This window comes from Anabrus simplex, chromosome 2, assembly GCF_040414725.1.
Source record: "Anabrus simplex isolate iqAnaSimp1 chromosome 2, ASM4041472v1, whole genome shotgun sequence".
In the NCBI taxonomy this organism is placed as follows: Eukaryota; Metazoa; Arthropoda; class Insecta; order Orthoptera; family Tettigoniidae; genus Anabrus; species Anabrus simplex.
The window spans coordinates 554,112,995-554,128,914 of record NC_090266.1 but is presented as its reverse complement, the minus strand read 5'-3'; the positions used below and the strand labels follow the sequence as shown (position 1 = coordinate 554,128,914).

The 15,920-nt window shown below is 37.6% G+C and overlaps 1 protein-coding gene across 2 annotated transcripts in view; it reads right to left on the bottom strand.

Moving 5' to 3' along the window:
* Nucleotides 1-7,890: 7,890 nt before the first annotated feature.
* Nucleotides 7,891-15,920, bottom strand: part of ND-SGDH (NADH dehydrogenase (ubiquinone) SGDH subunit) — a 32,704-nt gene continuing 24,674 nt past the window's right edge. For both annotated transcript variants that reach the window (XM_067140927.2, XM_067140928.2), the window contains exons 2-4: nt 8,574-8,794; nt 8,377-8,483; nt 7,891-8,224 (exon numbers count right to left, since the gene is read on the bottom strand). In XM_067140927.2, coding sequence (XP_066997028.1) covers nt 8,086-8,224; nt 8,377-8,483; nt 8,574-8,794 — 467 coding nt within the window. In that variant the 3' untranslated portion in view covers nt 7,891-8,085. The remainder of the gene's footprint in view (nt 8,225-8,376; nt 8,484-8,573; nt 8,795-15,920) is intronic.

Below are 15,920 nucleotides of genomic sequence, written 5' to 3'. Positions count from 1 at the left end.
AAATCGGATGGCACTTTTTCTACCTCATACATCTTGCACACTAAATGGAATAACCTTGCCATGCTGGTTTTTCCTAAGGCAGTCAGTAATTCAGAGGGAATGTCATCAATTCCAGGTGCCTTGTTCCTATTTAGGTCACTCGCATCTCTGTCAAACTGACCTCAAAATTGGGTCTCCCATTTCATCAGCATCAACCTCTTCTTGTTCCAGAACCAAATTACCTACATCTTTACCCTGATACAACAGTTGGATATGTTCCTGCCATCTTTCTGCTTTGCCTTCTTTCCTTAGAAGTGGCTTTCCATCCGAGTTCTTAATATTCGTACACCTACATTTCCCTTCTCCAAAGGGTTTCTTGGTTTTCGTGTATGCAGCATCTACCTTTCCCTGGACCATACAACTTTCAACATCCTTGCACTTCTCCTTCAGCCATTCTTCCTTAGCTACCTAGCACTTTCTATCCACTTGATCCTTTAATCACCTGTATTCTTTTCTGCCCTCTACATTTCTAGCATTCTTATATTTTCGTCGTTCATCAATCAGGTCCAGTACATCCTGAGTTATCCACTGATTCTTAGTTGATCTTTTCTTCCTTCCTAACATTTCTTCAGCAGCCCTACTGACTTCATTTTCCATGACTATCCACTCTTCCTGTATTGTGTTCCCTTCAGCCTTTTCATTTAGCCCTTGTGCAACATGTTCCTTAAAACAATCCCTCACACTCTTTTTTTTCAAATTGTCTAGATCCCATCTTTTTGCGTTCATTCCTTTCTTCAACTTCAGATGGCATTTCATGACTAACAAGTTGTGGTCAGTGTCCACATCTGCTCCTGGGAAAGTTTTGCAATCCAACACCTGGTTTCTGAATCTCTGCCTAATCATAATGAAGTCTATTTGATACCTTTGAATAAATCTGGCCCTGGATTGTTTCATTAACAATCTCATTTCATGCTTATTTATTCTAAGGCATCAGCTCTTGAACTTAGGTGACAGCCAAGATTTATTTAGCTGGGTACTTAGAATATTCAAGGGTGCTCTTCATGGCAATGTGATTTCAGTCACAAGATAGTGAGATTGACTGGCTGCTAGTGAAGATTTTTTTTGCTAGTTGCTTTACGTCGCATCGACACATATAGGTCTTATAGCGACGATGGGACAGGAAAGGGCTAGGAGTGGGAAGGAAGCGGCCACGGCCTTAATAAAGGTACAGCCCCAGCATTTGCCTGGTGTGAAAATGGGAAACTATCTTCAGGGCTGCCAACAGCGGGGTTCGAACCCACAATCTCCCGAATACTGGCCGCACTTAAGCGACTGCGTGAAGAAGATTAGTCAACTGTCACTGTCCAGGGGCTTCCCAACCAACATTTTTCAGGTACACCTTCTGCACTCCAAAATACCTGTAATTACTGATTACTAAGGTTCAGATGATTAAGATCTAAAATTATCCCAAATATGGAGGTATATATGCTCTTAAAAATTGAGCAATATGACTCACAAAATGGAAAATATGACCAAATATGTGTCTTTCCAATGAATGATTTTACCACTAGTTGCTTGATATTAAAAATATAATTCATTATCCAATCTTATTGCCCTACTTTGATTAATTTCCTTACTAGAATTTTTTAAATTCCACTAATCTCTATCAATTTTGTTAAGAATCATTAAACTGTGGTCAGTACCAAATTTATTTTTAATTAATACCGCAGTCTCACATAATGGTGACACACCACACTGCTGCTCCTGCAAACCAATGAAAATCGCATTAGTTACAGGAATTAACACTGCGCCGACAGTCACGGTGGGCACAAAAATAACATTAAATTGAAGTAAAATATAGAAATAAAAAATACATACCTCTTATTCACCGATCACCTCAGCATTTGTGTGTCTAGCTGTGTCACTATGTTGCTGAACATTGAAACGATTCATAGCACTTCCTGTAACTTTGCACAAGAGGATTTTTCCTTTGGTAGAGAAGCATTCCTCCCCAAACTCTTTTAATGCGATTTATTAATTTAGCTATTTCACTGCACTTTGTTTGGGTATCAGCTCTATCACTTATGTAACTATGAAGACTTGAAAATTGCATCTGCTGAAATTTTTAAGAACAGCAAGGACAGAAAGATAATTTAGGCGCTACCTGAAGTGGTCATGAGCCACAAGTGCTGAGAGATATAAGAAAAAGCCCTTGTATTTTCGTATCTCTTAACAAGGGTACATTCCAGTGGACGTAAATATCCGCACTACAAGTCTTACTGTAAAGGAAGTTACTCTAGAACTAGTTACGTAAATTCAGATAAGATGCAATAAGCGATAACTATTCAGCTTTCAGGCCGAAGTATTAAGTTTCATCAGTGTGCCACAAACATATTTACACAAGTAACGTCGGACATCACATTAAAATTCAGTACATTTTTCGTGCAAAATATAACCAAAATAGACCTTAAACAAATGAAACGGCCAAAATATGACCAAAACAATAAAATATACTGAAATGTGCATTTATATGACCAATAAAATACGGATAAATATGCCCAGAAACATACAATTCATGCTTATGTCCAACAGATAGCCAAAATGGAAGATAGGAAAAGATATTTCCCGATCATCCAAACCTTACTGATTATGGTATAACAGGAGACATTAGTTCTTTGAAACTGAACAGAAGTAACGCTTAATCACAATATCGGAGGGGTTATTGTGAGGAAAGTTCCATATTTTCAACCCAATCTATTTGATAATTCAAATGTTTGAAGAATAATTCTCAGCAGTCTAATAACCTAAGAATACAGCTTCTAAGAAAAGGCACATGAGGGTGCAAGGAGTTCACATTTAGTTAACGCTTCTTCACAATAAATAAACCCATTTTATGAGCTACAGATGAACCATGACGGGCATTAGCTTCTCTCCTGGGAACACAGTAGAAGAATGTACAACAGTGCTTGCGACAGCTATTAGTCAAATATACTCCAGAAAATTTAGGGCCAAGTGCATCTGAATACTAAACTTCCTTTGTTTGTTGTACTCTAGATGATGCAATAAAGGGTAGAATGAGTATATAACAACTTATGAACAAACAGTGAAAATCGTTTGAAGATAACCACTCAAGAATGGACTCAAGAATTTGCAAGTATTCACACTGTATTTACAACTATTCAGAACTACAAGAAAAACCAACCAGTTTGTTAAAATAATTTGCTATTTGGCATGAACGTGAACCAATATTATGGTTATAATACACAGGGTGAACAAAAAATGCCACAAGTGAAGGTCGGCATGCGGTTCCTCGTCAAAATTAACAACAAAAGTTTATCTTGCAAAACCTAGTCCCACCAACAGGTTTAATAGAAATGTGAGTTAGGAAACGAGGCTCTGGCAATGCTGTAACGGAGTGCAGCGTGGCCAAGTACAGTTCGCATGAACTCTGCGCTCCGCTGGAGCTGCCTCATTAGCTCAGTGAGACGAGGTAATACCATAAATGCCGGCTGTGCAGACACGCCAATGTTAGAGTCACGTTCACGCCAATTTTTTTCAGTTAATGTATCAAATTGTATCCAATGTACACCTCCACTATGCAATACACTATCTTCTGTCTTACCGTTACAGTTACCTTCATTTAAACATTCAAACATAACATGAACTTCTTACAGACGTAAACAACCACTCTGGTTCGTCCATGGCACAAATAAAGCCAATACGTAGAACATAATAGTGGATAGAGTAACATCGTCTCTATCAAATGTGGTACAAGGAAACACACTACAGTACAGCAGGTACGTTACACTGGATTGCCCATTATGGTACGCACAATAATTCCATAGTGTACGTGTGAAGTCGCAGTCTTATCTTCACAGAGCCGGTACGTACACTTACGAGCAACGTTCATTTCACAGCAGATGTTCAAAGCGACCACCTTGAATTTGCAAACACTTCGCCATTCGCTGGAGCATATATTGCCGGGCCCTACGCAAGACACCAGCATCCACCATTGCCGATGCACGCGAGCTATTAGGTCTTGTACATAAATGGGTGGAATTCTGTAAACATGTTCCTTTAAGTGTCCCCACAAATAAAAATCTAGTAGATTAAGGTCCGGGGAATGTGGAGGCCAGAACATTGGACCTCCACGACCAATCCATTTCTGTGGAAAGGCTTCATTTAACCAGTTACACACAGTCATTCCAAGGTGTGGCGGTGCAACATCATGCTGAAACCATAGCTGTCGCCGAACACCAAGTGGAGCGTTTTCTAAAGCATCATGCAACGTACTGCCCAGAAACGTACGATAGCGGGGCGTATTCAACTTGTCCGGCAATAGGTAAGAGCCTAAAAGCACTCCTCCCACGATTCCAGCCCACAGGTTTATGCCTGAAAGCCACGTTCACAGGTGACGTGGGTTGTTGTAAGACCAATAATGGCAGTTCTGATGGTTGAAAATACCTTCCCGAATGAAGCTACATTCGTCACTCCATATCACATACTTTATAAAATATTCATTATCTTCAACTTGTTGCAAAAGACATTCACAGAACTGTACTTGAATGCGGTCTTCTGGCCGCTGGTGTTGAATTAATGTGCAATGATATGGATCCAGTTGACATAAATTTGAGCCATAGCTCCATGGTGCATGTGGGTTTCATAACCCAGCCGTCTACTCAATGAGCTGCGACAGCCGGTACGGTAGAGCGGGATGATGCATGTTTCTCTATTACATTCTGATGGGCTGCAGGATATGACAGTGTTGCCAGCTTCTCGTTTACTTGTTTTCCAACAGCACCAGATCCGATTTGGCTAAAGAAACTTTTGTCTTGAAATGGGATGAGTAATCGCATGCCGACCTCCAAGTGCGGCATTTTTTTTTTCGCTGTGCATAATAATAGGGGATTAACGTCCTTTCTACTACTACAGATTTTATATCAATATACCAGTGTTTTGCCTCATTAAAGGGGTTCTTTAAGCTTCTAGGAAATCTAATGATGTAAGTCCCACATTTAAGCATTCCTAAATGTCAACCCATCATGCCAGGATTCTATGCCAAAATTGTGAGCACAGAAAAAAATGTATAACAGTGTTGTGCAAACTTGTGAATGTTACTCTCAAAAATTCCCCGTTTTCAAAAATTTGTTCTCCCCATGGAAATACAATACTAAAAATGGTCTCCTTTAGCAGGTTAGCAATCCCTATTTGCTAACAAGGCAGGACCACGCAGTTGGTCTCACACTGCTGAGCAGTCTTGGAGGGGCGTGCCAATCCAACTGATGAGCCCGAATTGCACGTCTGGACGAAACTCTGCAAACGCACACGAACTAACCACCCAAAAGCTGGTTCTATTCCCGTGATCGCAAGATCAGTACTTACATCAGTATAACAGTGTTGTGCAAACTTGTGAATGTTACTCTCAAAAATTCAATGATTTAGTACACACATCCAATCATGACCTAATCTATAAATATCGCATAATCCTGAATACCACACACACACACTTAACAGAATTATTGCTCCTTAAATTTGGGTGTGGATCATATTTAAGCCATTCGTATTGTGGTCTCATAATACATTGTTCCGAATACTTATCAACGTTGCAACAGCGGTATCATGTAATGCAACTTGGCAACGGGTGAAATAACGCCCGTCGCTCACTTGTGCGTTACCGGAATCACATGGTACGGCAATTGATTAATACTTTGTGTTCCGAGTGAAGAAGCATGAGTGGTAACAAGTGATGGATTCAAAAAAGGGTTTGCGGTCATTTATTGTGAGAAACAAAGTTGGAACGGAAGCCGAAACTATCATAGACCGTGAAGCTAGCAGAAAATATATTGATGAATCGTGTACTCAATTGGAAAAAGGAAATGTTATTAAAAAGTAATGGTGATCATAGAGCTATAAGGGCAGAGTGCACAGTTTCCTGAAATTGAACGGTTTATAAATACAACTATGTGACAGACGAACTAGATTATGGAGTACTGACAAATGTGTCAACTAAAATCATTAGAGATCACAAAAGAACTTAAAAAAGAGGATTTTACTGCAAGTTATGGATGGAAAAGGAACTTTTATCGAAGAAACGGATTGTGTATGCAAAGACTTGCATTTATTTCATGCCTCCCTGTAGCCTACGAAGAAAAGTTGGCGGCCTTTCGTTGCGACGTTATTCGTTTGCAGAAGCAAAATTCCTATTTGCTTTTTAAAATTGGTAATGCTGATCAGACACCCATTTATTTCAAAATGCCACTAGACAATACGGCTCACATTAAGGGCTCTAAAAGAGTTGGCATCAGGACAGGTGGTAACGAAAAGTAACGCTGCATGGCAATGTTATCCATGTTAGATGACGGGAGCAATCTTCCTCCGTATGTGGTTCTGAAAAGAAAAACACTCCCAAAAGGAAATTTGCTGTCTGGTATTTTCCTTCGAACCCAAGAATCCGACTGGATGGACAGAGCTATCTGAGAACTGGGCGAAGTGTGTTTGGCAACGTCGCCCGGGAGCTATATTGCAGAAGAGGCCGATTGTGCACGAGAGTTGTGGGCACACTACAGACGCCATAAAAGAGTTGATATGTCAAGTAAAAACCGACCTGGCAAATAATTCCAGGAGAGCTGACCTCTATGCTATGTTTGTGTGAACCGGCCTTTCTAACTTGCATTGAAACAGGTCTACACCGAGTGGATGGCATCTGCCGGCGATCACGTAATGACACCAACTGGACGAGTGAAATGACTCAAAGTGGAACTTCTATTCAAATGGATGAAGACTGCATGGGATCGCATCTCCAACTTCGTGAGGAAAATTTTCCAAAAATATAGAATTTCAAGTTCTATGGATGATAGAGTATGTACAGGAAGGTGACAGTGATAGAAGTTCTGATCGTGGTAGGTCTGATGACATTTAACTGTGACCGGTTTATAGAATGAACTAGTTTTATTTCTCACTACGTTGTTTAGTGTTTTTATTACTTATTATTATTATTATTAGCAAATTTGAGACACATTTGCAGAAATAAAACTGGTGAGTACATACAATTTATTTTTACCAAATGTCGTCGTCAGAAATTCAGCTGTGTGGGACCTATTCGGGATTACATAGTAAATAGGCAGCAGCACTTGAAACACACCTAAGCTAACTTTCTGAACTATTCTATCAAAACAGCATCAGAACCTAATAGTCCACTGCAAAATATTGAACTATCCTCATATTGTCACTCCTGTGGCTGCAATAGCATATCGGAGTGTCAAGTGAGTAGCTGGTCTGTAGACAACGTGCGGAACGGAAGATTGTACTACCTGAGAGTACTGTGTATTTGTGTAGTTCTGTGAACGGAGGAACACCGTGAGTCAGCGAGGGAAGCCACTATCATATGAGGATAATTAGACTTGCATTAATATTCCCTGTTGTATCATCCTGCTGTTAAATACTGTTAAGCTGTTGCTGTTCAATTGTTCACTGCATGTGACTGAATTACTGGACTGTCTCTGGAGTCAAATCAAGGAACAGTCATCATATGTTGTGTAGCCCATAGCCTTGCATTCAAATCCAGCAGTCTACACACAACTGCTGCATGAGGCGACTAGACTTGGGGAAGTGAAAGTAAGGATTAGCCGGACGGCTTGCTGTGCCATACGTAAGAGAGACTTGTAAATAGACAGCAATTGGTAAGCGTCGCCATTCATGGCTGATTAGAATTGTGCGTGCATGTGTGTGTACATTTATTGGGTCATCCTGAAATAGAGTAATAAAACGCATGGAGTTTTATTTGTAACAATACGTTACAATATCTTGTGCTTCCATCAATGAATGTTCCATATCTTCATACAAAGCAACTGAAACAAGTGTGGAAAACTACTGAAGTACAACTTAAATGCTAAGGGAAGATGAAGAAAGACATTCTTAACCATAACGAGGTATAGTAAAATTTAATGTAAAAATGTGTTCACCAACAATGAGAGACCAGATTTCTTACATAATGTCAGAATAGCAGTCAATTATGGAGCAGAATAAATGGACTACTTTTCAACTACAGAAAACAATGCATTTTCAACAAAATTACATTACACTAACCCACTGTCTCACAGTCTGTAACTAGTCTCCACGGAGGGATTCAAGGTAATCTGACGCTTCCTTTGATATACGAACATACTTTGCCATTACTGGACGATAGTAATATGCTTGGTAGTCATTTCGTTCTGCCATTTTTTCTCTAATTTTTCGCTCCAAAAGTCTGAAAAAAAAAGAAAAAAAAAAGACAATACTATGTTAAAATACACAGACAGATCCCAATACAATCTCTTCCAATTAAAATTTGAAGTCATTATTTTATATAGAATATTTATTTTTTAATTTCTTTTCATGAAATGGAATTTTACACATTACCTGATCTTAGCCTTTTCATCCTCTTCAAATGTATAATGCATCAACTTTTCATATTCCTGTTGTGGGCTTGGAAACACATATCGTGCCAGAAATCGTGTAATTGGATGCTAGAAGAGGGGAAATGCCATTCAAATTTAATGAATGTAACAAACACTTACCAGAACCATTAAGAATTTTCACAATTTAATATTACATACCCTATGATATTCCCAATGTTTGGGAGTGTAACCTTCTGGAATTTCGGCAAGCTGAGCCGGTCCAATGAACACATTAGCGTAAAATACCACCAAGCCAACAGGAATAAGCCCAACCATCAGATAAAAGTGGAAGAGATCTTTCGTCTTATGCCACTGCCAACGGGATGGTGCAATGGGCATTAAGCGAGGTCCATGTCCACCACTCATAAAACGCTGACATTCTGTTGAACAAAACAAACACTCCGACATTTAAGAAACAAATTGATCATTTTTAGTGAAAAGAAGCACATACCAGTTCACCCTATTTGCTGAACTACACTTATTTTATTTCAACAAGAAATTCAGAATCTAAAAGAAAAAAAAACACACACACACACTAGTTTCCTCTAGAAAATGCAATGAAATACACAAATGAAAGGTTGAAACAACTGGCAACTACATCTATCTATAACAACAGGTAGTTTGACCCAGCAGGGGAAGGAGTAAGGCTTCTCAGGTAGTTATCAAATGAAAACTTTGCAAAAAAATTTAGCTACATGGAACGTTTACTCTATGCCGAGACCTGGTAAACTAGAGAATGTAAAAATTAAAGCAAGAAAGTACCATCTTGAGAGACAAGATTTTCGGATTAAAGTGAATTTCAGAATGATGAATTTTGTGTAGTAAATTCTGGATGTCTGATAGGCCAAAGAGGGTTATTCTTGCTTCTCCATAGAAACACTGCAGCAATTCATAAGGATGTTAAAATGAAGTGTCATAGTCTCGAGTAAGAATCTAGACATCACCGGTCGGCACAATCATCATTCAAGTTTATGTGCCAACCTCCAGTGTTGTTGTAGTGGAAGAAATGTATAAAGAACTGGAATCCTTTCTTGAACTTAACACATGACCCAGGGACAATGGGTCGACTGCAGAAACTATGACTAGTTTTAAGCTATAGACGTCTACCTATATTCAGTCCATGTTTAGATAGACGTCATTTAAAGTTTCAATATTGGTTCAAAAATGTAAATAGAAGTATCCTTAATGCAACTCTGATTGTTGCAACCAATGAAATTAGTTGGTGCCTGTGCCAATCTTTAGTCAGATGTCACCTTCCTACCCATCAGTTATCCTCTTTGCTGCACATTACTCAAACATGGCTAAACATGAGCATGACTTGCCCACAGATAAGAATATTGCTTTCGGTGGAATTAAAATCTCATAATATTATCAATACTAAAGTGACACGCCACCGTACGAGGAAGTGTAGCGTTGAATATAGTGTTATGGCGAGTGTAATCTAAATAGCTTCTGCAAAGGGAAGATGAAACAGATATTACTGTGTAACCAAATGAGTTATAAAGCCCATATGGATGTAGCTTGCATTCTAGAAATCATACGTTTGAAATGCACCATCGGCAGCCCTGAAGATTGTTTTCTGTAGTTTCCCCCTTTTTACATCAGACAAGTCATGGGGTTGTTACTATGGCCACACCTCTTCATTCCCAGTCCTTGCCTTTATCTACCTCATAGTTGCAGAAAACTTACCTGAATTAGCACAATGATTATCTGCAACCCTCCCCCACACACACAACCTACTTTTTTTGTTTCACTATTTTGTGTGCTTACTTGGTAGTAAATGTAATAACTGAATCTTTCCCAGTTGATGTACGTGACAACCCTTTGACGATCACAACAAGTTATTCTGATATGTAGTCGAAGTGACCTATAATTCCAGGAAATTATCCCAAATATAATAAAATATATCAGCTGCCAAGAATTGTAGTCAAGATGACAGTTACCAGACTGTCCCTTGTGTCATAGGTTTCATGGTACATCACCTCCTGATTGTGATTCACTTGTCAAATGTGAGGTTAAACTGTTCTCAGCAGTGTTTAAACATCGGTCTTAGTATCTAAGCCACAAATAAAGTCTTTGCAACACAGCAACCGTACTTAGACACTGTTTAACCATAAACATTGTCTGAATACAGCTTTGCAATCGGCCCAATGTAATTAACATGGGTAACTGGAATGTGATTGTAAAAGAGAATGCTGAAAGCCCGTGTTGAACAGTTTGGTCTAGGGCAACAAGATGACAAGAGCTTAAAACGAAATAGAATTTTGTGAGCAAGACGGTTACATTATTACTATACATGGATAAGTTCCGGTGATCGTTATCACAACCTAATGGACTTCATCTTGGTAGAACAATGATACAGGAATCAAACAAAAAGTACATGGCACAATCTGGTGGAGATGTGAAAACTGACCACACATCAAAAAATGACAATGTAGTTAAGACTGAAGAGACAACAGACTACTAACAGGAAACCAACCTGGAACATCTGTGCCTTTAGATGAAGCCAAACATAATAGTACAGTAGACTAGGTAGTTCGATAATCCGATAAACCCGAGCCGAAAATTTCAATTAAGAAAAATAATCGCAAACTTTCTCTGAAAGTTATAAGTTATAAATTTCATTTTTGCTCCGTATTGAAGTGCAATTATAAGAAATAAATTGACAAGAGGGTCCACCTATTCAATTCAATATATCAAGTACATAATATTACATTAGTCTTGGGACTAGTTTCCTCTGAAAGATGCAATTAAGAAAGGGTCCAACTTAGTGAATACAAACTGAATCTTATTAATCTCTAAGAAGTAGTGTAAAAAAAAAAATTGTACATATGTTCAACCTTCATTTGGCCTTCTTCAGCCATAGGAATGAAATTAACAATGACAGAACACTAGTGAATATGACAAACAAATGTTGAAAATATTAACATAACACTGAAGATAAACTTATGAAGAAAAGTAGACGTATTAAAGAATTTACCTCGATTGCAAAAAGTTCCATTGAGAACAGAAGTGACCATACAGCAAAAAGCAGTAAAGACACACTGTCGTAGAATAAGTAGCCAGGCCCGGCAGAGAAAGGAGTAAGGCTTCATAGGTAGTCATTAAACGAAAACTTTGTACAAACTTAGCCCCATGGAATGTTTGCACTACAGGTCAGAAAACCGCCATTCGACCCTCATGCGGTCGACTTGGAGCAGGCTGCCTAACAGAATGTAGTCTGATGCACTTATGGACAGTATCAACAAAGTTACGACGAATAAACTTAAAGGGAGCAAGAAGAGGAGAGTGCCTGACTATAAAATGTTGAACACCATGCAAATATTTTAATGAAATATGCCCTTAATTAATGGCATAGCAAACTTACTATAAACACTGTGATATCAACTTGTCACTTTAGACACAGATAATTAACTTGCACCATCTTTAACATCGTCACAAATATTCACCATTAGTGTGTTGTATTTTAATAGAGAATGAATCAAAAGAGCGTTTACTATATTTGAGTAAAAACTGAATAAATAAATAAATAAATAAATAAATAAATAAATAAATAAATAAATAAATAAATAAATTTACGAAGAATATTGGCAACATTTATTTGTCCATAGCCTGAGCCAACATTAACTTATTTTTGACAAAACTTGGAACCCTGTTCCTGAAACAACCATGAAAGGACGGAGATCCTGTTGCACACATTTTGATGACCTTCAGTATAATGTTTTGTTTGATATCATGTGATACTGGCTTTGGTGGACATACTGCATTAGGCTGCACTTTACAAAATTGACCTTTCATATGCAAGGTAGTAGATGCAAACATCAATTAGGAAGCACAACATTTAAATGGCACACATACTATGTTGACCATTTAAAGTTGTTCCTAACAAGAAGTGATTGCCACACTTCGCTCTTCATCCTTTCTTACTTAATAATCCATATTCCTTCCTCTCAGGTATTCGCTTTCAATCTGTCTGCGGACTCCCTTTACATGTTCGCAACAAACGTCATAACAATTGCAAATCTGAATCAGTTGGACAGAATGTGGTTGTTCACTCAGACTGCCTAGCACCAAGCAGTCGGTCAAGTCTTACTAACTAGCGGAGTAGGACTTAACTACACGACTACCTTTGATCGACCCACCATAAACGAGGAATGCAAAGCAAGAAAGGACCATCTCAATGTACTTGGGGTTTACAAGGCAAGATGGTTAGGTTAGATCATTCTAGGAATGAATGCCTTTCACAATCAAGAACAAATTCTTTAATATGAACACTTTTCTATACAAGTTTTTCTTTATGGTTGTAATATTTTAACATTTTCTGTCATTTTCACTACTTTTTGTGAAATTTTATACTCGCACACAGCTGAAGAAGGCCGAACATGTACCATTTTTTATCAGTTTTTAAAGATTAATAAAACTCAATTTGTATCGAATAGGTGGACTCTTTCTTAATTGTTCTCTATCAATAAGAGGTAGCAGTCACTTCAGGCAAGACATCATACGGCAACACTACATGAACACATAGTCGAGAACCAAACATCACTTCTACAATGAAAATAAGAACACTGTGGATTCACTATACAAATAAGAGATAATAAACTAGAGTAACGTTAAATCGAGTCCGGTTAATCTGAACTGAAATATTCAAAATTTTTTTAAAATTCTCCCTACTGAAATGAAAAAACATTATAGAACGAAGATTTACTTGCATTTTATTAGTCATATTTTACCACAATAACTTAATGTAAACATAATTGTAGATCATAAACCATCAATCACTGGTCGTTTTAACCTAGTTTTAGTCGTTTTCTCCTCTATGGGTTGATAGCTACCCTACTGTAATTTTATACAGTATTTAATTAATGTAACTGCTAAAGAATGAACATTTTAAATTACAGTATGTACTGTACTGTAGAAAGTGTTTTCCTCAGACGATTGAGGCACTGGCCTTCTGACCCCACCTTGGCAGGTTCGACCCTGGCTCAGTCCGGTGGTACTGTATTTGAAGGTGCTCAAATACGTCACACTTGTGTAAGTAGATTTACTGGCACATAAAAGAACTCACGCGGGAGAAAATTGAGGCACCAAGGCATCTCCAGAAACCGTAAGAGTAGTTACCGAGACGTAAAAACAATAACATTATTATTAGAAAATATTTTCTGGTTAATCCAAAAATGTAGTAATCCGAACAGACTCCAGTCCCAATTAGTTCGGATTAACGAGACTCTACTGTAATAATAATAATATCACAAGTTAAACAGCTTAACACTCTAAGTGAAACTCCCATTATAAGTGATCAATTAATGCTGATGATGAAAATGAAAATGAACTCAACGAAAATTATTCTGATGGGCTGCATATCCATGTGTGGCCCGGAGGCGTGACCAGACTTAAGGAAAATATTGGACAGGAACAGCAATGTCAGATACGCAGTATTGTTTCTTAAGGGACGATATGTAAGTCTGAGGATATTGAGGAATGTTCCCTTGTTGACTGTGTGGATAATTTACAAATATTGATCTATGGTGGAAAATGTATGGTTATTTTCACTCATATTGTCACCCATCAGGGAAAATGGAATGTGCCTACTGGCATTTACAAGTTCTCTATAACGTGTGGTGAAATTCCTGCCAATTTCTGCAATGTACCTGGTTTCATATTGGGCACATTTCAATCATTTATTGTTATTGAAAATGTGAGTGTTGTAAAGTATTTTAGAGTTGATATTGGTTTTGAAGGCATGATAAGGTCCTGTTACTATAAAAAAATGTATGATTTGGTAAAGTTTATTATTGTTTAATGTGAAGGTGACAGCCCCTTAACTCCTTAAATTCTTTCTTTTCAAAATAGTGGGTGGTTTGTTCTTTATTTTATTGATGTAATTCTTGTTATAACCATTGTTGACTGCTATACTGTAAACATGACTGATTTCCTTTCTATAATCTTTGTTTCAATGTGGAATACTAGGGGCTCTGTAAATCTGTATATATAAAATAAGAGTTTTGTCTATACACTGCTCAGAATTTGAAAAGAATTGTATTTCTGTATCGATCATGTCCACAGTAACAAGGAAATGCACTTTTTACTATTCCGTAATTTCTGTCTGTATGTATGTATGTATGTATGTATGTACACGCATCATTAGAAAACGGCTAAAGAGAATTTAATGAAAACCTGTATGCAAAGTTGGGGAATACGTCGCTACAATCTAGGCTATAAATAATTTTATTCCTGCTGATTGAAATGGTAGTTTAGGGGAAGGCGTAAAATTTAATTTTCAATTGCCATCAGCAGTATTCTGTAAGAAGGAAGTCAGCTCCCAGAAGAAACTATCTTTACATCGGTCTGTTTTCAGACCAACTTTGCTTTACGGGAGCGAAAGCTGGGTGGACTCAGGATATCTTATTCATAAGTTAGAAGTAACAGACATGAAAGTAGCAAGAATGATTGCTGGTACAAACGGGTGGGAACAATGGCAGGAGGGTACTCGGAATGAGGAGATAAAGGATAATTTAGGAATGAACTCAATGGATGAAGATGTACGCATAAACCGGCTTCGGTGGTGGGGTCATGCGAGGTGAATGGAGGAGGATAGGTTACCTAGGAGAATAATGGCCTCTGCTATGGAGGGTAAGAGAAGTAGAGGGAGACCAAGACGACGATGGTTAGACTCAGTTTCTAACGATTATAGAACTAAATGAGGCCACAACACTAGTTGAAAATCGAGGATTGTGGCGACATTTAGTAAATTCACAGAGGCTTGCAGACTGAACGCTGAAAGGCATAACAGTCTATAATGATTATGTATGCATGTACATATATTTATGTTATTAGGTGATCCTATCCTAATAAAAATTGGTATGCAAAGTCGGAGAATAAGACACTACAAACTAGGCTATAAATAATTTTATTCACGCTGACTGAAATGGTAATATAGGGGGAAGGCCTAAAATTCAATTCCTAAATATTTACGTTATTAGTGGTCCTATCTCATTGAAAACTGGTATGCGAAGTCTGAGAATGAGCCACTACAGTCTATGCTACAAATCGTTTAATTCACGCTGAGTGAAATGATAGTTTAGTGGAAGGCCTAAAATTTAATTCTCAAATATTTATAATATTAGCAGTCGTATCGATAAATACTACACAACCATAAGCTATATAGAATTAAATTTACGACCATTTATATCTTATACATTTCTACCGTACTGGGTATGATAACACAAATTTTAATATAAATTAGTTTTAGTATTAACTTAGTAATTTATTTAAATTTATTCTCAATTCTATTAATTTTTGTACTTTTCACTATTTTAAGTATCTCAGTATTTTATATAAGATTTTGATTAGTATGTGGTTAAGTGGAAGATAGGGCCTAGAGCCCTAACTTTGCCACTGTAAAAGGGCATTTATAAATAAATGAATAAATAAATAAATAAATAAATAAATAAATATTCATGAATTTGTATTTTTGTTGCTAAGCCCATATCAACGCCGAGCCAC